The sequence below is a fragment of the Elephas maximus genome, chromosome 1 (genome assembly GCF_024166365.1).
Source record: "Elephas maximus indicus isolate mEleMax1 chromosome 1, mEleMax1 primary haplotype, whole genome shotgun sequence".
Taxonomy (NCBI): Eukaryota; Metazoa; Chordata; class Mammalia; order Proboscidea; family Elephantidae; genus Elephas; species Elephas maximus.
Window position 1 is genome coordinate 195,334,733 of NC_064819.1, and position 24,332 is coordinate 195,359,064.

At 36.1% G+C, this 24,332-nt stretch overlaps 1 protein-coding gene across 2 annotated transcripts in view; it reads right to left on the reverse strand.

Moving 5' to 3' along the window:
- ECHDC1 (ethylmalonyl-CoA decarboxylase 1) overlaps positions 1–24,332 on the reverse strand; it is a 58,851-nt gene that overhangs the window by 3,248 nt on the left and 31,271 nt on the right. For both annotated transcript variants that reach the window (XM_049902969.1, XM_049902875.1), the window contains exons 3-5: positions 18,365–18,507; positions 12,904–12,956; positions 11,316–11,396 (exon numbers count right to left, since the gene is read on the reverse strand). In XM_049902969.1, coding sequence (XP_049758926.1) covers positions 11,316–11,396; positions 12,904–12,956; positions 18,365–18,507 — 277 coding nt within the window. The remainder of the gene's footprint in view (positions 1–11,315; positions 11,397–12,903; positions 12,957–18,364; positions 18,508–24,332) is intronic.

The window sequence follows — 24,332 nt, forward strand, 5'->3', positions numbered from 1 at the left end:
CAGAACTGCATAATTCAATGAGAAGCTTTCATTATGTCAGAACTCTAAACTGGACCAAATGTCATGTCTGAATTATATTTAAGGAAAAGTTACTGCTTTCAAATCACTCATTCCAAAAATAAGACCCTCAGTTTGACTTTCCAAGGTGTTCAATGCTCAGCTGCAGGTGTTTGGTTCCATAAGCACCAAGAAAAACAACAGATTCTTATTCTTTGACCTTTTATCAGGAGAAATATCCCAACAGAGAATTCTCACAAAAGCCATTTATCAACCCACTGTGAAAGAGGACTTTTTTTCCCACATTTATGAATCCTACAAGGGAAACTCCGCCTCAATTGTGAATAAGGCCAGTGGTTAAGAGCTGGCTGCTAACCAAAAGATCAGCAGTTCGAATCTACCAGCTGCTCCTTGGAAACCTTATGGGACAGTTCTACTCTGTCCTAAAAGGTCACTGAGTCAGAATTGATGGCAATGGTTTTTTTGGGGTTTTAGGGGCAAATAGCCAAGAAAATAGTTTTCAATTAATTTTTAAATGGGAAGGAATAAAATTCTGGTAAGAACCTGTCCCAAAATTATGAGAGGAGTGCTGCCTTGTTATAATAATCAGAAAACAATATAAAAAATTAAGTGAACAAAAGTTACAAAAATAATGTTTAATAATCCTGGAGACAGGAATATTGTTAATAATAAACCCAATTCTAAAAAGCTTTTCACAGAAAGAAATATGTTGCTGTTTTAAATTTAAAAGAACTTGGCTGCTAACCAAAAGGTCGGTGGCTTGAACCCACCAGCCACACCATGGGAGAAAGAGGTAGCAGTCTGCTTCCGTAAAGATTTACAGCCTCGGAAGCCCTATGGGGCAGTTCTACTCTGTCCTATAGGGTTGCTATGAGTTGGAACTGACTTGACAGCAATGGGTTTTGGTTCTAAATCACATCCTGGAATTGCACTGATGTTGGCTCACAGCTATGTTTACAGTAAAGAAAAGGATTTATCGGGAATAAAGTGATTTATTTAGATTATTTAGAAATAGCTAAACATAAAAATTGGTTAAAGTTCTAAATGTTGAGAGAACACAGATGAGATGATAACAAAAGTTATTATCTATGTAAGCATAATTATACGTGGAATTCTTTGCTTCTAAGGAACCACTTTCATCATCCTCTGTATACCACACGCTATTTTCCTTTGCTACATTTTACGAGGTGAGGTATGCCTTTTGAATCTTACTTTAGAACTCTAATAAATCCTGAGGTAATCATTGTGAAAATACCCAGCATGATGAGACTCTGACATCCATCCTTTCTAAACCACATGCCTAGTGTTTGCTTGTGTACCAATATACATTTAATACACATTAATATACAACATATACAACTTTTACATTTCCAAATAAAGGTAAAAATAATAATGTGTTCAGATAAACACACATCCCTTTAAGATTATTTTAAGAATTGTGCAATACATTTAAGTAAAAGCATAAATAACAAAATTTTAAAGACATTTATGTTACAAATTTAAATACTAATAGGATGTCATAAATTTAAAAGTGCAGAATTATTATTTAAGTAAGATTTGGTCTAGGGCCAGAAATTGCAAGTCTGTTTACACTGCATGTTAAAAGCCAACAAAACACCCTGTGCTGACATAAGGAAATATGGTATATGAAAGTCTAATTTGCAACAGCATTCTGACTGCAATACCTTAAAATGACACTTGAACATAAACATTTATTTAGGCAAGTCCTTTTTTTTTTTTTCTTAGCACCTTCTCCATCCCCCCTCCACCCCCACCCCACACCCCCACTTTCTACCTGCCATCATATCACATTATGGAAAATGGAAGGAAAGAACCCAAAAATTCTCCCCATAATCTCACCTTTCATTTCCTACTCTCAAATGATTCGCTTCATGAGGCTCCATTCATTTTATGCAAAGAAGCTGCTTGAGTAAGATGGTAAATGGTTGGAGGGGTGGAAACGCTTATTTTTCTGTGTGGTGGTCGTGGAGTGGAGGAGGAAATGTTTCACCATTTTCAAGTGTGACATTAACATTCAGTAATCCTAGCATGACCACTCCAAGCCAAAAATAGAATTAGTTCTTTAATGACTCTCTGGGATATGCATGCGTATTTACTTGTGCATGTCCACAAGTGTGTATTCTGTGTGTGTGTATGTGCACGTGCATACGTGTTTTATTATGTCAGTATCATAAGAAAAGAGCTACCTACAATAAGTTCCCTTTGGACAATCATGTTCACAGCTCCTTTTCTTTGTAATATACTTTGAACTAATGGGTAGCATCTGGAAATGCTAATACCTTGGGTAGAGCGTTATTTATACTCATGAAAACAATGTAAGAGATTGGAAATAGATAGGCTCTAAATTGCAGAGTTGAGGATTGTTTCACTAGGAGGGTGGAGGAATAATGTGTTTTCATTCCATCTATAAATCCCTGATACTCCAAAAGAAAAACAGGCAAAGGAAATACAATACACACACACACAATGAACATTTATGCCTCATCAAAAATCTTTAAAAGTGCAAATTAAAATGAAATAATTTTTAGCAAAAAAGATCTTTCAAAATATTATTCTCATTTTAAGAAAGCATGCTGTCAAATAGGTACATATTGCTAGTGGAACAAACATGTACCAAAAGCCCTGAACGTTTTCATGTCCTTTCATTAAGGACACTTCAGTAGTACTTATATTACTTACAGGAGTTATTCTAAGGAAATAATTTGAAATGTGGACAAACCTTATGTATAAAGTAGTCATCACAGCATTGACAATAAAAAATATATATGTTTGTGTATGCAAGTTGCCATTGAGTCAATTCTGAGAAAAATTAGAAACAACCAAAAGAAACAATTATGGTATATCCATATTGATAGGATATTTTAAACCTATTGAATTCATGTTTTTAAAGTATATGTAATGCCACTAAATAAATTATATATCATATGATCCTAATTTTATAAAAAAATAGAAAATTTATCTATTAAAAATACATAAAGCAAGCAGAGCAAAATGTTCATGTTATTTATCTTTGGATGGTGGCAATTTTAATTTTTTACTTTAGCATTTCTGTATTTTCAAAATATTCTAGAATCTTGGTATTCAACAAGTAGTTCATGGAGAAGAAACCTCAGCAGCATCTCAGGCCCTAGCCCAGACCTATTAAATCTGAATCTATATTTTAACAAAATCCAAAGGTGATCCTAAGATTATGGCCCCCAGACACCCTTTTAACTCAGTACTGAAGTCACTCCTGAGGTTCAGCCTTCAGCCAAAGATCAGACAGGCTCATAAAATAAAACAAGACTAAATGGACACACCAACCTAGGGGGAAGGAAAAGAAGGCAGGAAGGGACAGAAAAGCTGGTAATGGGGAACCCAAGGTTAAGAAGGGAGAGTGTTGACATGTCATGGTTTTTTTTTTCGGAAATTTTAAAATAAATAAAACAAATTTATTAAAAAAAAAAAAATCTAAAGGTGATTCATATTCCCAAGAATGAACACATTTTTATAATCAGGAAACACAATAAACATTATTTCTAAAAATATCAATACCTATATTAGTTTTCTATTGCTGCCATAACAAATTACCACAAACTTAACTGCTTAAAATAACACCCACTTATCTCACAGTTCTGTAGGTCTGAAGTCTGGGTACTGTGTGACTCAGCTGGGTCTTCCAGTTAGAATCTTACAAGTCTGGAATCAAAGTGTCTGCAGGACTGCATTCCTTTTTTTTGGAGTCTCTGGGAATTAATTCACTTTGAAGATAATTCAGGTTGTTGACAAAATTCAGTTCCCTGAGGTTCTAGGAATGAGGCTCCCGTTTCCTTATTGACTTTCACCCACATGGGCTGTTTTCATCTTCCAAAGACTGTCCACTTTCCTTGGCTCATGATCTCCTTTCTACATCTTCAAAGCCAGCAAGGGTGGGGCACATCCTTCTCCTGCTTCAAATCTCTCTGACTTTCCCTTCTGACTCATCTCTTTGCCTTTAAGGACTTGTGATTAGATTGGGCCTACACAGATAATCCAGGATAATGCCCTTATTTTAAGGTTCAGAATTTAAAGGTCCGTCTTGCCATACATTAATGTAACATATTAATAAATTATGGGCATAAGGCGTAGACATATTACGCCTATCACTCCACCTAAACCTCAATGGAAGAACATATACACTGGGTACTTAAGTACAATTTTCATTCTGTTTATGCTATTACTTTTGTCTTTCTGTGTCCCCCTCCTCCTGACACACACACGCACTCTTCCTACAGCAATATTCCAGCTCCCATCAACGTTCCTTCCCATCTTTCTATCAGCTGGATAACTTTTGGTCAATCATTCACGGATTCCTTCTGCTTCGTTGTTTTAATTGTTAGTAAAGATTCGGTGTGTGTGGGAGGGGGTTGATCTTTGATTAAAAAATAATAATGAGGAATCCAAATTAAGTGTAGACATTAACCTGTATAGTTCCAGAACCCCAAACACATTTTTTTCCTCCAATATTAAGCTAGTAAAACAGAATATAAAGGCATAATGACCCCTGCTGTTACTTTAAAGAACAGGTCTGGAAATTAGGATATAACTGAATGTAAAAAAAAAAAAAAGCATACATCCTAATCAGTGAAATTAATGTATTCTGTTAAGAACTTTTTCTAATTATGAAATTTTTTAAATACACAGAAAATAACATACTCATGTATCCACCACTCAGATTTAATAGATGTTAACATTTGCTACATTTATTTCTGAGCTCTAATGTCATCCCTTTTCCTTCTCTCCCCAGTAGCAATAAATATCCTAAAGTTGATAAGAATTATTTCCATTCATGTTTTAACTTTTACTGTTCTATGTATTAACCAAATATGTTTTAACTTTTACTAAATATTCTATATATTAACCAAACAGTGAAGTTTGCATAGAGTTTAGAAATGAGATCAATGTGTAATGTTATTTCAGTGTTATGTCCAATATTCCAAAAGACAGGGTACCTTGACCAGTCAACATTGGTCTTAAATTACCAATATTACTTTAGCAGGTAATTTTACATGGGAAATGAATTCATCAGGCTCTTCTTCAACAGGACATTAATATAATTCAGCTAACTTCATCTTTGATTCTATTACTAAATAATCTCATTATAATGGAGCTTCCTATGGAAGCCTATTTTGAGCATTCTTAGCTGACTGACAATCATACTCCTCGTTAAAAATTCTGGCATTCAAATTAACACTGTTTTCATGAGTCAAGATGATCTGAATTATTCTTCCATAAAACTAGTCAAATACGAATTCACTGACAAAATTTAAGATCTTCGATCTACAAAACTAAGGACCTACTAGGTTTTGAAGACTCTATCCAGGTGATACCATACTATGAGGCCACGCTTGAATAGCTAACCTCTTACTTTGACATTACACTGTGATAGGTCTTATCATAAAGCTATGCAACACAAACATTTTGTACACTTCCACCTTTACTAAAGCTTAATGTAACAAAACAAAACAAAAAACATGGCTTCCATACAGCTACAATGATTCCAGCTTCTCAAGGATAAGTTGAGCTACTAGATTTGTTTTTCTACTTTTGTTTAAAGTTTGGTGTCATATGACAGAATGTGATTAAATAGAATTCAAGGGAGGTATTCAATAACACATTCATGATGGAATTCTGCCTACATGAATATGAAGTGGAACTACATGAATACGAGGTAGTGCATAAAATTCCTTTTTTCAAGTGCATCATTAATCACAGCAACAAATGTTTCTGTAAAATCACTAAATTTGTTTACATGAAAGCACTATCAAAGTACAGTGTCACCTGCCTATCACTGTACTTTGATAATACTGAAAGTTGATAAAATTGAAGTTGTCAAGGATTTCATTTTGCTGGTGGAGGATCTTGCGTTGATGTTGATGGCTGCTGACTGATCAGGGTGGTGGTTGCTGAAAGTTGGGGCGGCTGTGACAATTTGTTAAAAGACAACAATGAAGTTTGCCACATCAATTAACAATTCTTTTCACGAAAGATTTCTCTGTAGCATGCTGATGCTGTTTGATAGCATTTTACCCACATTAGAACTTCTTTCAAAATTGGAGTCAGTCCTCTCAAACCCTGCCATTGCTTTATCAACTAAGTTTATGTAATATTCTAAACCCTTTGTTGTCATTTCAATAATGTGCACAGAATCTTTACCAGTGGATTCCATCTCCAGACACCACTTTCTTTGCTCATCCTTAAGAAGCAACTCATCATCCATTAAGGTTTATCATGAGATTGCAGCAACTCAGTACTCATCCATGAGGGTTGGAATCAACCTCTTTCACACTGCTGTTAATGTTGATATTTTGACCTTTTCCCGTGAATCAGAAATGTTCTTAATGGTATCTAGAATGGTGAACCCTTTCCAGAAGATTTTCAATTTACTCTGCCCAGATCCATCAGAGGAATCACTATCCATGGCAACTACAGCCTTATGAAATGTATTTCTTAAATAGTAAGAATTGAAAGTTGAAATGACTCCTTGATCCACGGGCTGAAGAATGGATGTGGTGTTATCAGGCACAAAAATAACATTCATCTCCTTTGTGCATCTCCATCAGAACTCTTGGGTGACCAGGTGCATTGTCAATGAGGAGTAATGTTTTGAAAGGAATCTTTTTCTGAGCAGTAGCTCTCAACAGTGGGTTTTATTCAGTAAACCATGTTGTAAACAGATGTGCTGTCATCCAGACTTTGTTGTTCCATTTATACAGCACAGGCACAGTAGATTTAATGTAATTCTTAAGGACCCTAGGTATTCGGAAGAGTAAGCGAGCGCTGGCTTTAACTTAAAGTCACCAGCTGCGTTAGCCCCTAACAAGAGAGTCAGCCTTTGTTCTTTGAAGCTCTGAAGCCAGGCACTGACTTCTCTCTAGTTATGAAAGCTCTAGAGGGCATTTTTTCCAATGTAAGGCTGTTTCATCTACATCGAAAATCTGTTGTTTAGTGTAGCCACCTTCTTCAATTAGCTAGATTTTCTGGGTAACCTGCTGCAGCTTCTCTGTACTTCAACTCGTACTTTTATGTTATGGCAATGGCTTCTTTCCTTAAACCTCATGAACCGACCTATACTAGCTTCAAATTTTTCTTTTGCAGCTTTCTCACCTCTGTCAGCCTTCACAGAATTGAATAGAGTTAGAGCCTTGCTCTGGATTAGGCTTTGGCTTAAGGGAATGTTGTGGCTGGTTCGATCTTTTTTCCAGACCACTAAGACTTTCTTCTTATCACCAATAAGGCTGTTTCACTCTTTTCATTCATGTATTCGCTGGAGTAGTACTTTTAATTTCCTTCAAGAACTTTCCCTTTGCTTTCACAACCTGGCTAACTGGTGCAAGAGGCCGATCTTTCAGCTTATCTTGGATTTTGGCATGCCTTCCTCACTAACCTTAATCATTTCTAGCTTTTGATTTAAAGTGAGAGACATGTGGCTCTTCCTTTCACTTGAACAATCAGAGGCCATTGTAGAGTTATTAACTGGCCTAATTTCAATACTGTTGTGGCTCAGGGAATAGTGAGGACTGAGGAGAGAGGGACAGGGAACATCTGGTCGATGGAGCAGTCAGAACATAAACAATATTTAAGTTTGCTGTCTTATATGGGTGTGGTTTGTGGTATCCCAAGACAATTACAATGTAACATCAAAGATCACTGATTACAGATCAGCATACCAGATATAATAATAATGAAAAAGTTTGAAACTGTGAGAATTACCAAAGTATGACACAGAGACACAAAGTGAGTACATGCTATTGGAAAAATGGCACTGACTGACTTTATCAATGCAGGGTTGTCACAAATCTTCAATTTGTAAAAAATGCAGTATCTGTGATGCGCAATAAAGCAAAGCACAATAAAACAAGGTATACCTGTGTAACAGAGGTGGGTAACAGGTAAATGAGCTCAAGGGGGCGCAACAGTACCATGAGAGAACATAGGTGACTCAGTATACGAAATAAGCCTAGAGGCAAGGTGACGCTGGTCCAGCAACAGACAAAAGTGAGATGCTGTAATAAATCTAATCAATTCTTTTCATCTTATTCATTCTAAAGATGATAAAAATAGCAAAAACTTACAAAGTTTTTGGGAATTTATCTAATTTTTGTAGAGAAAAACCTATCACTGAACCTGGTAACCATCCTCCTCTTTACTGAGAGATGTTTCTAGGCTACAACTTTGTGGTGAAGGTAGCTGTAGAGATTCAGGGCCTTTTTTTGTTTGCTTGTTTGTTTTGGAGAGGGTTGGTGGCAACGAGCACTATGCTCATTGTAACAAAATGTCATCATTGTCAGGGTTGAATATAGATTCTTAAGCTTATTGATTTTCAATTTTTTTTACCGTGGGTTACACAGAAATATGTTCCTCAAGCATCTAATCTGTAAACACTTTGAATACACAATCACAGTACAGTGAAGGCAATATTAAATGACTGAAAACCATAAACATTTTTCACTTAGTAATATACATATTTCTGTATTATATGTGCTAAATCTTCCTTCCAATGTTAGAGAACATTGCTACTCTTTTTGACTTACATATATGTACTAGAATACCTCATGAACTGCTGATCACAGAAATGAAAGACAACTTTATATTATTAAAAACAGTTGTAACAATTAAAAAAAATCTTACTAGAAGTATAATGCTGTATACAAAACAAAAAAATGTACACCTTGACAGATTTTCACAAACTGAACACATCCATGGAACTAGCACCTAGCTCAAGAAATAGAACGTTACTAGCTCTTCTTGTGCCCGCTGCTAGTCATTACCTACCCTAAGGGTATCCACTATCCTGATTTCCACCAACAAAGATTTGGCCTTTTTTATACTTTATATAGATGGAATCATACAGTATATATTCTTGTCTGTTTGGCTTCTTTTGCTCAACACTATGCTTACTAGATTCATCCATATTGCTGCATATATTTGTAGTTCATTTGTTCTTACTGCTGTGAAGTATCCCATTTGCAAAAAAGACAAAGTTAGCGAACCTACACTACCTGATTTTCAGCCTTACTATGAGGTTAAAATAATCAAGGCATGGATGAATCTCAAAATAATTACATGGAAAGAAGGAATTTCATGTAATAAAGTACATACTATATGATTCCATTTATATGAAACTTAAAAAAAATTAATTTAGAATAAAAGAAAATGACTAGTGGTTTGCCTTGGGCTTGGAGTGGGGATTGATTGAGAAGGGGTATATGCAAACATGTTGGACTGACAGAAATATTCTACATCTTGATTGTGGAGGTGGTTACAATGGTATATTAAAAAAAAAAAATTTTTTTTTATATATACATTCATTAAAATTCATTCAATACTATACAATTAAAATGGGTGAGTTTTATTGTATGTAAATTACACTTTAATAAAGTTAATTTCTAAAACTGTTAACATGAAGGTTGGAAGAGAGAAGTCTTTGATTAAATAATAAACATATTTTAGTAGCCCTAATTGTAGATCTTTCTTTTTCTAATAGGTATCTTTTATATTTTCAAAATTACTTTTGTAACATTTTAGTACAGTATATAGAATACAAGGGTTAGATTATAGACTTTGCAAACAGGAAAATTTTTATGATTTAAAGAAACAGAGCTGAAAGGGAACTAAAGAGCAGAATGCATCACCTGCACGCATTGTTTTTCCCTAGCCTAGAGCACTACATGCCAGATCAGGGTGACTGTTTCTTTAGTGTCTGAAAGGCAGAGTCAAATTTTAAACATTGACAGTCTACTCTTAGTGATATTCCAACATTTATCTCTGCCAGGATCAACTGTAAAATGAATGAAAAAAAAAAAAAAAAGAGTAAAGTCAGGGTTACCCTTAAAGTGGAAAAGCATCTCAGATGATGCAAGAATTAATGTGTTTAAAAGTATGCCAGATGTTACCATACTGGCACTTCTACAAATGAGAGAACAACACAAGGAAATCTTAATACTCTAAGCAGTATCATTAACATTCATTGATGTGTACTTTAGGTTAAGCATTATGTTAAAACCTATATAAGCAATATCTCATTTAAACCCATCTATAAAGATTTAGGAGCCCTGGTGGCATAGTGATTAAGAGCTCGGCCCCTAACCAAAAGGTAGACAGTTCGAATCCACCAGTTGCTCCTTGGAAACCCTGTGGGGCAGATCTACTTTGTCCTATAGGGTTGCTATGAGTCAGAATCACCTTGATGGCAATGGGTTTTGGTTTTTATAAAGATTTACGGAGTTCTGGTGGCACAATGGTTAAGCGCTCGGCTGCTAACCAAAAGGTAGGCGGTTCGAACCCACCAGCTGCTCCACAGAAGAAAAGGCCTGGCAATCTGTTCCCATAAAGATTCCCGCCCAGGAAATTCTACGGTACAGTTCTACTCTGCCCTGTAGGGTTGCTATGAGTCAGAATTGACTCACAGGCACACAACAATAATGAGCATTTAAGGGAGAGATTTCCATTTTATAGATAAAGCAACTGAGACTTAGAGAAATCAAACAGCTCAAAATCAAATAGATAAAAGTGGTAAACTTGGACCGAACCTATCTGACTCCAGGGTTCTTTACTGTTTTGTCATTTTTGTCTCCAATTATGCTATTATATACTACCTTTCATGTTATAAAGAGGCTCAAGTATGTGAGTCTCTACAGATCAAAGAGAACTGTACTGGTTCTCCTCAAACCTGAGTTAGTAGATCTTGGGAATGGTACCAAGAAAGCAGTTTTGAAAAAATGTCAAAACTACATAGGACAGCTATCCAACACTAACAGAGATTATAGGGATTCAGATGGCACTGGGTTTTGGGTTATTCCCTCGTCAGCCCAAAAGTCCTACAACTTACTACAAATCAAGTAAAGATAGGAAACGGATCTCAGAAAACCTCCTTTCACTGGTAAGAGTTCAGCTATAGCAGTTCTCTCTCTCTCCAATTTCTTTTTTTCAGCTGTTTACTTTTCTTTGTATAATTCTTTTGGATCTTAAAGTTTCCTGCATTTCCTTAGCTTCCATCCCTAGAGATCTTGCTAGTATGATTTATTTTATTCAAAATAATTTTGTTTTGTTAATTTTTGAAGTGTCATAGTAAGAAAGTAATTGGAGAGTTGTTATACTACACAGACTGAAATTATCTATTTTCATGATAGGATAAAAATATTCACTAATTGATTACTCTGTTTAGAAATATATAAATTACTGGTTTTCACGCAAAAAATAAATTTGAGCATATATTAACTATATTTATGCAAGGAGTAATGCAATGCTCATCCTACCTAAAATCACACGCTGTAGTAACTTCTGCTCCTCCACCCAGTGCCCGTCCTTGAACCAATGCAACGCTTATTAAAGGAAGTCTGTATATTGAATAAAAAAAAGAAAAATATTTTAAGTTTCAATTTTAATTAAAAATATTAAAATTTTAATTTCAATATTAATTTACAAATGTTATAAAAGAATTTAAGATGCAGTGGAAAGTGAAATTATTGGACTGTGTTTATAACAAACACAAGTCAAAGATCAGTGGAACCCTGAGACTGTGCACCATAGGAAATGTCAGCGTAATACTGAAGACATAATTCATACCAAATATCATGTAAGTTTACCAAAATACCTCCCTGAATCATTTTCTATTTTTTAAAACTATAGCCACAATGTAATTTTCTTCCAAATAAGTGGATATTTTCGTACATATCCCAGCTCCTGGAATTTCCCAGCAGTTGTCCATCAAGAATAATTCTACGTGACATTGTCTTAGTCCATTTTTATTGATATCAAGGGAAGGATGGGAAAAAGAGGGCTAGCCAATGAAAGGAAGTGTGGTATAGAAGACTGAGCTACAACTGTGTTATTATGAAGGTTCCTATCAAAAATCTTTTCAACATTTTCTGAAATGACTCACAGACTAATAAAAGGAATGATTCTGCAGTAAAAATAAATCTCTTACTTTTCCTGTCTGCAAAGACCCATTTTGCAGGCATGTGTAAATATTAAAATGTAAATCTAGTATGTTTTGAAAATAATTCTTTTAGGCACTAACCAAAATGCAGAGCTGTAGGTCTAAGGTAACTGAAAATTTAACACACGCTGCCCCCAAATAAAAGGAATTATTTTCCTTAAAAAATGTCTTTTAAGACTTATGAATATGAATTTCCATAGTTTTTGTGATTTCTAATTTGTCTACGTCTGGAACATAGAAGTGGGAAGCTAATCATCCAAGCATGTCATAGTTTGTAAGCACAAAAGCAAGTGACAGGCCAGTCTCAAGTTTTCCCTTTTCTTCTTCACCTAAGTCACAAAGTGAATCCATTTTCCCCAGGTAGCTTTAAACCCAGACCCAGTGCCGTCGAGTTGACTCCGACTCATAGCCACCCTGTAGGACAGAGTAGAACTGCCCCATAGAGTTTCCAGGGAGCTTTAAAAGCCTGCTCAAATTCATTGTCTGTTTTCTCTCTCCTCTGAATGCAGGCCATTTATTATACATTCTGCTAGTTTTGAATATCAGTTACTGTCTATTTGTCAACTCTTAAATACTGTCTTTATTCTGCTGTTACATCAGTTCTTAACTTTCCCCACGTCTTTATGCCTTAACATAGCTAGTAATATAAGCTCTTTAGGAAAAAGAGCTATGTCTTAAAATTTTTTTGTCCCCCATTTCTCTTATTTTTTAAATACTTGTGTTATACTTCACCTACATTTATGTAAATGGCTGTCTTCCATGGCACAAAGAAATAAGTTCGTTATGAGAATAATTATAATTTGAAAATCTGCTATTATTTTTTAACTGGTGCAAATAATAATGGAATAATGAGGAGTTACCTTTGGTCTTTTAGAAGTCCTATTTTAGAACGAAAGATACATTACCTCATGAATCTTGTTAAGGTGTTTTGCATGAACATACACAAGGCCATTCCATCCTTTAAATAAGAATAAGCATAAACACAAAGTATAATGAAATGTATTTATATAAGAAACTAAAAATTAAAATATTTTCACAATTCAGAAAGTAATAAGGTAAAAAATACACCTAATCTTTTTTCTGAGGTTTCTATTTAAAACTCTTTGATGCTGTCTGAAATGCAAATGATGCTACATTTTATCTCCCATCACATATCCCAGTCAGTATGGAGTTCTACTCAGTAACTTGAGGGGAAGAGGCATATGACATACCTACCTATTACTAAAATCCTTTAAGAATATAAATATATAAAAGAAGGATGGGAGGACAGGAGAAATAATGTTAAAATTTTGATTCTTTGTACCTTTGAAGCTTTTATCTTGGTATGTGCACAAACCGCAGATTTATTTCTCAAAAAAGGTCTAATTCATTGCCTCTTCTTCACCTCACATGCTTTCTTCAACCCAGTGTAATCTGGTCTTTATCCTTCTCCCAAAAGACTTCCCTCAAAGGTTTCTAATAATCTCCTATTTGTCAAATTAAATAGCTTCTTATTTCCATCTTTCTCTACATGTTATACCTCTCTATAACATGTAGTACCTTTCTTTAGCCAATTTCTTTAATTTGGTACTCTGTCTTCTTGGTTTTTAGTGACATTTTCACTCCTGATTCTCTATTTCTTTGATTATCCTTTCACAGTTTTTCCCTTGGATTACCTTGGACTCAGCTAATGCCCTAAATGCCTGTATTGCCCCCAAATTCAATGCATTTTTTTTCCCCTCTCTATCTAAAAATTCTTCCTTGGAAGTTTCATCCACTCCCATTGCTTTAACTACTGTTTTTATATAGAGTCTCAAAACCTACTAGACACTTCCACATTCTGCCAATACCTCAAAATCAACATGGCAAAATCTTAGAGTCAAAGAAGCTGGGTTTGAATCTTAGTGTCACCATTTAATAATAGCATGAACTTGAACAAGTCTTAACTATGAACTTCAGTTTCCTCATACATAACACAGGAAAAGTACCTGTTCTATTTGACTTAAAGAATGGCTAGAAGGATGAAAATGTATACAGATACTCTGTAAAGGATTATATAAATGTTAAGAGCTCTGAGTTAGTGAAAAAAAGCCTTCTGGTCAACAAGGCTCAGAATTTTGGTATCACATTTCATCCCTACATTCCAATTAGTTACCAAGTACTAACTGAACTGACAGAAGTACTAACTGAATTGAGATAAGCCCTCTCAATTCTTCCTTTGAAATATTTCTAATATCAATTCCTTAGCTTTCTTTCTTATTTCTCAACTGGTATCTCTATTTAGTTTTTTGTTTTTTTTTCCCCTCGCGCTCTCCTCTCTTTAATATATCTTGTATGCTGATAAATCTTCCTATGGTAATTTCATATTGCCAAAATAATAAAGTTCAAATTTCTTGGCAACACACCATGGAACACCTGATCCAAACTATATTATCTTCAGTGACTACTATATACCTCATTCAAACATCCTACTTCAACTACAACAAACTATCTGCCATCCGGCTAACACTTTACACTTATTGTCCCCATGTCATTGTGACTATTTGGAATCACCTGTCCTTGCTTCTACATATTTCAAGAAATGTCTAGATCAAAGAATATTCTTCTGTGAAGCTTTCCTAAGTTCCCCAGTAAGAATTTCTCCTTTCTGTTTCCATGGTATTTTTATTTTGTACCTTATGAATTAAGTGTTTGGATTCATTATTAAGCACATTTATTATGTCTATATGATAGGGGTTGGGGGAGATAATAAATGAAATGTGATCCAAGTTCCCAGCCTTCAATAATCTTACAAGGAATACAGAAATGCAACAAGGATCAAGGTATAGTATAATAAATACATTAAGAAATGTCTGAAAAAATTGAGAGAAATGCCAAAGAGGAAGCAATTCATTTCAGTTAGGGTGGACGTGTAGGTAGCTGGGAAGGCTTCATACAGAAGGGAGATGGCATTTGCTAGGCCTAGACAATAAGTTCCTTGAGTGCCGGACAGTATGCTTTCTTTATCCTTATATTTCCCTAGCAGCTAACAATGTCTTGCATATACTAGGTATTGTTGAAGTTAACTGAAACAAATGAATTTTAGACGGACAACTATGTTGATTCATAAAACAAATGCAGCCAAGCAAAGGTAAAAACCATAATGGTACACATTTCCTAATTTAAAGCGTTATCAAGAAGGCCAGTCTATATCACGAAGTGATGAGAAAATCAACACAAGGCCAAAGAGCTAAAAAGCTTTAAAAGTAGAATGATTTATATTCTATTAAAAACCTCTCCAATAAAGCCTTTTAAATTATCTCAGTAAAGTAGGTGGCATAGTGGTTAAAAGCTTGGCTGCTAATCAAAAGGTCAGCAGTTCAAATCCACCAGCTGCAGTTCTACTCTCTCCTATAGGGTCGCTATGAGTTAGAACTGACTGGACGGCAACAGGTATTTTGTATTAGTAGATTTGGGCTACAGTTCTGATGGAAGTATCTAAAATTGGTAGAAATGGATGTGAATCAGGTATCTGCCTGTATACTATTATAATTTTCATTCAAAAGATAAAAGTCACACTAAAAATGTTTAGAGGCAGTATGGAATAATAAAGAACATTAAAAAAATTTTTTAAAAACCCAAACTGAAACCCAACTGCTTATGTTCGAATCTAACCACTTGGACAACTTATGTAACATCTCTGTTTCAGTTTCCTCACCTGTAAAATAGTACCAAAAATAGCACCTATCTCATTAGGCAGTTAGTAATGATTAAATAAGTTATGACATGTACAAAGCATAGAAAAGTACCTGACACAGTAAAAGAACAAAAATGTTATCTATTATCATTATTATAAATATCAGTAATAGCACTGGAAATCAAATGAGTAACACACAGTAAAAGAACAAAAATGTTATCTATTATCATTATTATAAATATCAGTAATAGCACTGGAAATCAAATGAGTATGTTTTGGCCTTAAAAGTATCAAAAACAGAGATTAAATTGTACTTGCCAACATGACCTAGGGAGAAGAAAGTTTTAAATTATTAAAATTTCCCTCTGAACAGTTGAGCCAACAATGGTTAAATGCTTAATCCTCTCAATGGATCAAGGGAGAAAATAAGCCAATGAAAAATAAACCTCTACTTGTGATAGAGTAAACTGAGGGAAAGGGACCAGGGAAAAGCTAGACCTGCTCTGATATATGGAAACTGGAAGCAGGTAGTACTATAAAAGATTTTGAGAACTGATGCAGATGGTGCTATTTTCATCCTACTTAGATAATGTAAGATCCAAAACCACTCCTCCAGCTCTTCCTAGTATAACGAAGATGAAAGGCCTAATGTTCAGCCAAAGTGACAAAAAGCGTTACTAAAATTATATGTGCTCTAAACCACTGTCATCTTGAGTAGAAAAATACCCGGCCTGTAAAAAGGTATCTTATCTTAGAACCATAAATGAGCCTCTTTTTTGTTAAATGAATTTATTAATTTCCTCAAAATACATGGAAGGGTTTGTAAAGAAAATTAAAATTGCTTTTCTATATATGAATAAGGCTAAAACATAAAAAGAAGTCAGACAAGAATACTGGGGTCACCATAGACATTTAAGCCACAGAGAACTGAGGGGGCAATGGATTAACAGAAAAGTAACAAGGGAAGTCAGGGGCAAAGGATATTATCTTCCAGCAAGATGAAGGGTATAATGGCTTCCAAAATGCCAGACTTTTCCTTGAGGCATTATGCCCATTTAAGGCCAGGTAGGCAGGTTTTTAAATTCCTCACATCCTGAGGTTTAAAATTGGATTTTGACTACTTCTCTCTTCTGGAAAGAGACGTTGTAGCCTACAGAACATCTGTGGCATCATTCATGCGAATGGGTTAAAACTTACATTAGATTCTTATTCTATTCTTTTCTTTGTCCCATTAACTTTTTAGGATTAATCCTTGTGTTATGCTAGTCCATCTCCTAGCCTCTATCTTCTCAACTAAAAACCACCTAATAAAAACTCATTGCCTTTTGGTTAGCAGCCATAGCTCTTAACCACTGTGCCACCAGGGCTCAACTACCTAATAAAAACAAATAAACCAACAAAAAAGCCCGTTGCTGTCAAGTCCATTCCAACTCACAGCGATCTCACAGGACACAGCAGAACTGCTCCATAGGGTTTCCAAGGAATGGCTGGTAGATTCAAACTGCCGAACTTTCAGTTAGCAGCTGAGCTCTTAACCACTGGTACCTAATAGGGACAGTTTAATCTGTTTCCCTGCCCTTTAAACAAAGGATACCAAAATGAAACCAACTTCTTAAGGTAACAACTGCACTTAAAAAAAGTAGAATGACACACTCAAACATAATAACATAATAAAATGCTGATGGTTGTTGATGCTGTCATGAGTACAGCATTATCTATTTTGTTGTTGTTTTTGGCAATTTTCATTAATAAAAAGCTTTCTTACAAAACACTGAAAAAATACAGTGGCAAAAACACCAACAGAATTATCTTTTTAAAAATGTCATTTAGTAAATATTTTAAACATTTTTATTATAATTAGGAGAGAATATAATCCAACTCCTAAAATCATCATATATTCCAGTTATCGCACCATTCTCAGAAAAGAAAAGCCAATTCACCAAATAAGCAGATGCTGGTGATGCATCCGCAACAACAAAGAGTAAGTATGCTGGATAATGAAAAACTTCATTGAGAGAAAGACCATTTATAACTGCAGTCATGTCAGAAGTCTCCCAGTATCTCAGCTGTGAGGGGGTAGATTATAAGTGCAGCTGCAACTCATCCACATGCATGAGTCTCAAAAGCCCAAGGCCGTTTTAAATGTCACTTTACACATATCTATAGAACTAGAAACAGTATATGGAAAGGTCCTGATAATTATTTCCATTTTTCATGTAGACTATAATCAGGACTTCACACGGACTGTTTCTAGTTGTTTTTAATTTTAAAACCATCACGTCATAAACATACTCTATACATATTGCTTTTTCTTAAAACTGTCTACGTTACGGATTGAATCATGTCCCTATACCTGTGGATGTAATCCCTTTTGGGAATAGGGTTTTGTTTGTTATGTTAATCAGTTTAAGGTATGTCCTAAACGTACTCTGAGTTACAAGCCCATGGAGGCAGATGAATCTACGAGTCCACCCAGAAGTACCTCAAAAGAAAGGCCTGGTAATCTAATTCTGGCCTGGTGATCTAATTCTGAAAAACCAGCCATTAAAAATCTTATGGAACACATATGGGATCTCTATGAGTCTGAACTGCCTTGACAACAACTGGTTACTGGTATCTTCATAATAACCACGTAAGTAAAATAAAAAGATCTTAATCACAGATGTCTGATAAACATGTAGAATCTAATGCATATTTCATAGAACACTTGCCTCTGGAGTTCCTAGTGCTTTCACAGCATTCAGATCAGATCCTGAGCAGAAAGTATTGTTTGCTCCAAGGACAATGAGGCCTTTCCCCTCTGTCCAATTTTCTAATTCAATTACTTTTTCTAGAAGTTGTAGCATCATAACACCTGTCAGGAAGAAGAGAGGGAAATCACAAACATGTATAAGACATTAGAAAAACAGAAATAATTTAGAAACTGTAAGATGTCAAGCAGGACTCATATTTTACAAGTATTTATTAAATATCTCTCAAATGTCTATGTTGGTATTACGAAGTATACGAAAGAGATATATATGACAGTCCCTTCTTTTAAACAGCTTACAGTTTGCTAGCTGCATCTATCTAGCTACCTCAATTAAGAAATCATACAAATACGTGACTAGGTAAAACAATTAAAAGAATGTATTATATTTATCTTAGGAAAAAGGAACTTGGAGTGGAAAATGCAGGATTTGGTGGTAAGGAAAAATATTATTTAGAGCAAAAATAAAACATAGAGATCTGATTCACAGTAGTACATGTGAAAGATGTTAAATGTCTTTGTTAACAAGCTCACTAAGAGTTATGGGTATAACATATGACTATAAGATTTTATGAGGTATTAATCTATGGTATACAGAATAAAGGTGACATTCCTATTCTACTTACATAAGAGATAGCATAATAAGATGTTAGTTCAAGAAAAGGGTAGTATGGAAGCGGGAACAAGATGGCAGAGTAGTCAGACACTTCTGGTGGTCCCTCTTACAACAAAGACCCGAAAAAACAAGTGGATCGATTATATATGACAGTCTAGGAGCCCTGAACATCAAAGGCAAAGGTGAGGAATAAGACTGAGTGGCAAGTGGAGGGAAAGACTGTTCAGAAGCAGCAAGGAGTTGACGGACCTAATCCAGTAGGAATCGGCACCCTGCAGGCTGGATCCTCTGTTGCGAGCATGGTGAGATAGGCTGTGGCATTCAGGACACATTTCCCACATCAGGGAATCCACTCATGTTTCCAGAATCAGTGAAAAGTGGCACTCTTAGCATAATATAAGTACTTGAGTCCAATTTACTGCGAGGACCAAAAAACATCCTTTGGAAAAAACTCACTCCCATTTAACTGACTCCTCCCCATTCTGCACAGGATCCCGAGCCAACTTCACTGCTGTCTGCTTTCCCTGGGCTGGAAGTAAGACCTGTTGCATGCCCTGAGCCACCCTCCCAGCCTTGGAGAAAAAACAAATTAACAAACGGGAAAATAAAATAATCTGCCAACTCCCCTAAACTGGGAACTCAGGGTAGAAATGGCTCCTTTGCCTAGCGGCAGGCATAAGAGGTCCACAGTCTTTGAATGCCTTTCACCCCTGCATAGATCCGTGTGGGCCCATTTCAACAGCGAAGGCCCTCATTAGCACAGTACAACAGGGTACATACCTGAAGTCTAACTTCAACTGTTTCAGCTACATGGTGGAAAGGCGGATTTGACATCACTCTGCCTATTAAGCAGCATCCTCAACTACCCTCATCAGGGGCCTGAGAACTGGTGGCTTCACCCATGCCACTTAGCCACCCTTGACAGTGGTCCAAGAAGTGGCACCTCCCAGTCCTTACAGCCAACAGCATTGGGTGCCCACAGTCTGGTTGCAAAACCCACCTACCTAGGCACTCTAGGGTACAGGGACACGCTTTCCTCATAGACACTTAGGCGCGGTTGTCAGTCCCCTGCCTTGCTCGGAGTGTGACCCCTCTATTGCAGCCAGACACCAGTGCCTACACCAATCACCCCTGCTAATCTAAGACTATAGGTGAGAGCCTGTACCACACACTTGGTGACTATCTGGACACCTAAGCTGAATCCATACAATAAAGTAAATGGACTCCTGGGCTCATATACTTAGTAACAGCTCTAACCACCTGCTGACAGGAAATTAGAGCTTCAAAGGCACCAATAATCAAACTAGCTCTCTCGAACAGCCTATTTGGGCATATCAAAACAAAACAAAGCAAGAAGCTAGGCACAGCAAGCGAATATAAAATAAATACAACAACTTATTGATGGCTCAGAGACAAGAGTCAATATCAAATCACATAAAGAGGCAGACCATAATGGCTTCAGCAAGATCCCAAAACAAAGAATCAAGAAATCTTCTGGATGAAGAGAATTTCCTGGAACCAATAGAAGTAGAACATAAAAGATTAATATACAGAACTTCAAAAGGTCCGGCCACTAGCAGAACAAGCCAAGGAACTCAAAGACATAGCATTAGAGGAACTTAAGAAGATTAGAGAAGAGCATAATGACAAATTTAATAGGCTACAGTAATCCATAGAGAGAAAGCAAACAGAAATTCAGAAGATTAACAATAAAATTGCAGAATTAGACAACTCAATAGAAAGTCATGGGAGCAAAACTGAGGAAATATAAGTCAGAATTAGTGAAACTGAAGATAAAACACTTGACACCAACATATTTGAGGAAAAATCAGATAAAAAAGAATTTATAAAAATGAAGAAACCCTAAGAATTATGTGGGACTCTATCAAGAAAAATAACCTACGAGTGACTGAAGTACCAGAATGGGGGGATAACAGAAAATATAGAGAGAAATGTTGAAGCTTTGTCAGCAAAAGCTTCTCTGTTACTGTGAAAGATGGGACGATATCTATTCAATATGCCCATCGAACTCACACAAGGTAGATACTAAAAGAAAGTCACCAAAAAATATAATCAAACCTGCCAAAACCAAAGTAAAGAGAGAATTTTAAGAGCGGCTACGGATAAACGAAAAGTTACCTACAAAGGAGAGTCAATAAGAATAAGCTTGGAGTAGGTAAGAACTGCTTTAGGTGAAGGGAAGGACAATACTCAATACATGGAAGGTCAGCTCAACTGGACTGGACCAAAAGCAAAGAAGTTTCCGGGATAAACTGAATGCTTCAAAGGTCAGCGGAGCAAGGGCGGGGGTTTGGGGACCATGGTTTAAGAGGACTTCTAAGTCAATTGGCAAAATAATTCTATTATGAAAACATTCTGCATCCCACTTTGAAATGTGGCGTCTGGGGTCTTAAATGCTAACAAGCAGCCATCTAAGATGCATCAATTGGTCTCAACCCACCTGGATCAAAGGAGAATGAAGAACACCAAGGCCACACGATAACTATGAGCCCAAGAGACAGAAAGGGCCACATGAACCAGAGACCTACATCATCCTGAGACCAGAAGAACTAGTTGGTGCCCGGCCACAATCGATGACTGCCCTGCCAGGGAGCACAACAGAGAACCCCTGAGGGAGCAGGAGATCAGTGGGATGAAGACCCCAAACTCTCATAAAAAGACCATACTTAATGGTCTGACTGAGACTAGAGGAATCCTGGCGGTCATGGTCCCCAAACCTTCTGTTGGCACAGGACGGGAACCATTCCTGAAGACAACTCATCAGACATGAAAAGGACTGGACAGTGGGTAGGAGAGAGATGCTGATGAAGAGTGAGCTAATTATATCAGGTGGACACTTGAGACTGTGTTGGCATCTCCTGTCTGGAGCGGGGATGGGAGGATAGAGAGAGTTGGAAGCTGGCAAAATTGTCACGAAAGGAGAGACTGGAAGGGCTGACTCATTAGGGGGACAGCAAGTGGGAGTACGGAGTAAGGTGTATATAAACTTATATGTGACAGTCTGACTTGATTTGTAAACGTTCACTTGAAGCTCAATAAAAGTTGATAAAGAAAGAAAAAAAAAAGAATAAGCTTGGACTACTTTTTTTTTTTTTTTACTCAGCAGAAACCATGCAGGCAAGAAGGCAATGGTATGACATATATAAAGCCTTGAAGGAGAAAAACTGCCAGCCAAGAATTATATATCCAGCAAAAATGTCTCTCAAATATGAAGGTAAAATTAGGACATCTCCAGATAAATAGAAGTTTTGGGAATTTGCAAAAACCAAAATTACAAGACACACTAGAGTCCTAAGGCCAGAAAATCAATAATATCAAATAACAACCCAAGACTAGAACACAGGACAGAGCAACCAGATATCAACCTAGAGAAATCACAAAAATAAATCAGAGCTAAAAGGCTCAAAACAGGGAAACACACGTTATTATGTAAAAGATGACAACATTAAATCAAAAAAGGGGGACTAAAAAATACAGCCATAGATCTTTCATATGGAGAGGAAGTCAAGGCAATATAAAGAAATAAAAGTTTGGTTTAAACTTAGAAAAACAGGGGTGAATATTAAGGTAACCACAAAGGAAACCAACAATCCTATACATCAAAATAAAAAACAAGAAAAACATAAAGACTCAGCTAATACAAAAGCAACAACATTGAAAAAGAGGGAAGACAATATATATAGAAAAACTACTCAGTGCAGAAAATTAACTGGAAAAAAACTGTCAACAAACACACACAAAAAAAGACATCAAAATGACAGCCCTAAACTCATACCTATCCATAATTACCCTGAATGTAAATGGACTAAATGCACCAATAAAGAGACAGAGAGTGGCAGAATGGATTAAAAAAACACTATCCGTCTATATGCGTGTATATGCGACACACCCTAGACTTAAAAGACACAAACAAACCAAAACTCAAAGGATAGAAAAAATATATCGAGCTAACAACAATCGAAAAAGAGCAGGAGTGGCAATATTAATTTCTGACAAAATAGACTTTAAAGTTAAATCCGCCACAAAGGATAAGGAAGGTCACTATATAATAATTAAAGGGTCAATACACTAGGAAGATATAGCCATAATAAATATTTACGCGCCCGACGACAGGGCTCCAAAATACATAAAACAAGCTCTAATAGCAATGAAGAGAGAGCTCCACAATAATATTAGGAGACTTCAACACGCCACTTTCAGTGAAGGTCAGAACATCCAGAAAGAAGCTCAATAAAGACACGGAAGATCTAAATGCCCCAATCAATCAACTTGACCTCACAGATATATAGAGAACACACCACCCACCAGGAGCCAAGTATACCTTCTTTTCCAAAGTACATGGGACATTCTCCAGAACAGACCACATATTAGGTCATAAAGCAAGCCCTAACAGAATCCAAAACATCAAAATACTACAGAGCATTTTTTCTGACCATAAAGCCATAAAAGCAGAAATCAATACCAGAAAAAGCAAGGAAAAAGAAAAACAAAACAAAAAACATGGAAACTGAACAATACCTTGCTCAAAAACTACTAGTTTATAGAAGAAATTAAGGACAGAATAAAGAAATTCATAGAATCAAATGAGAATGAAAACGCTTCCTACCACAACCTTTGCAACATGGCAAAAGCAGTGCTCAGAGGTCAATTTATAGCAATAAAACCACACATCCAAAATGAAGGGCCAAAATCTCTACGACTCGAATAAATAGAAAGAGGGCAGCAAAAGGAGCCCTCAGGCACCAGAAGAAGGCAAATCATAAAAATTAGACCAGAATTAAAAGAAATTGAGAACAGAAAAACAACTGAAAGAGTTAACAAGACCAAAAAGCTGGTTCTTTAAAAAGATCAACAAAATTGATAAACCATTGGCCAAAGTGACGTAAGAAAAACAGGAGAGGAAGCAAATAACCCGAACAAGAAATGAGATGGGTGATATCACACAGACCCAACTGAAATGAAAAGAATCCTAACATTATACTATGAAAAAATTATACCCTAATTTGAAAACCTAGGGGAAACGGACAAATTACTAGAAACACACTACCTACCTAAACTAACACAAACAGAGGTAGAACTGAATAAACCTATAACAAAAAAAGAGACTGAAAAGGTAATTTAAAAATTCCCAACAACAACAACAACAAAAGCCCTGGCCCTGAAGGCTTCGCTGGAGAATTCTACCAAACTTTCAGAGAAGAGTTAACACCACTGCTACTAAAGGTACTTCAGAGCATAGAAAAGGATGGAATACTTCTAAAGTCATTCTATGAAGCCAGCATAACCCTGATAC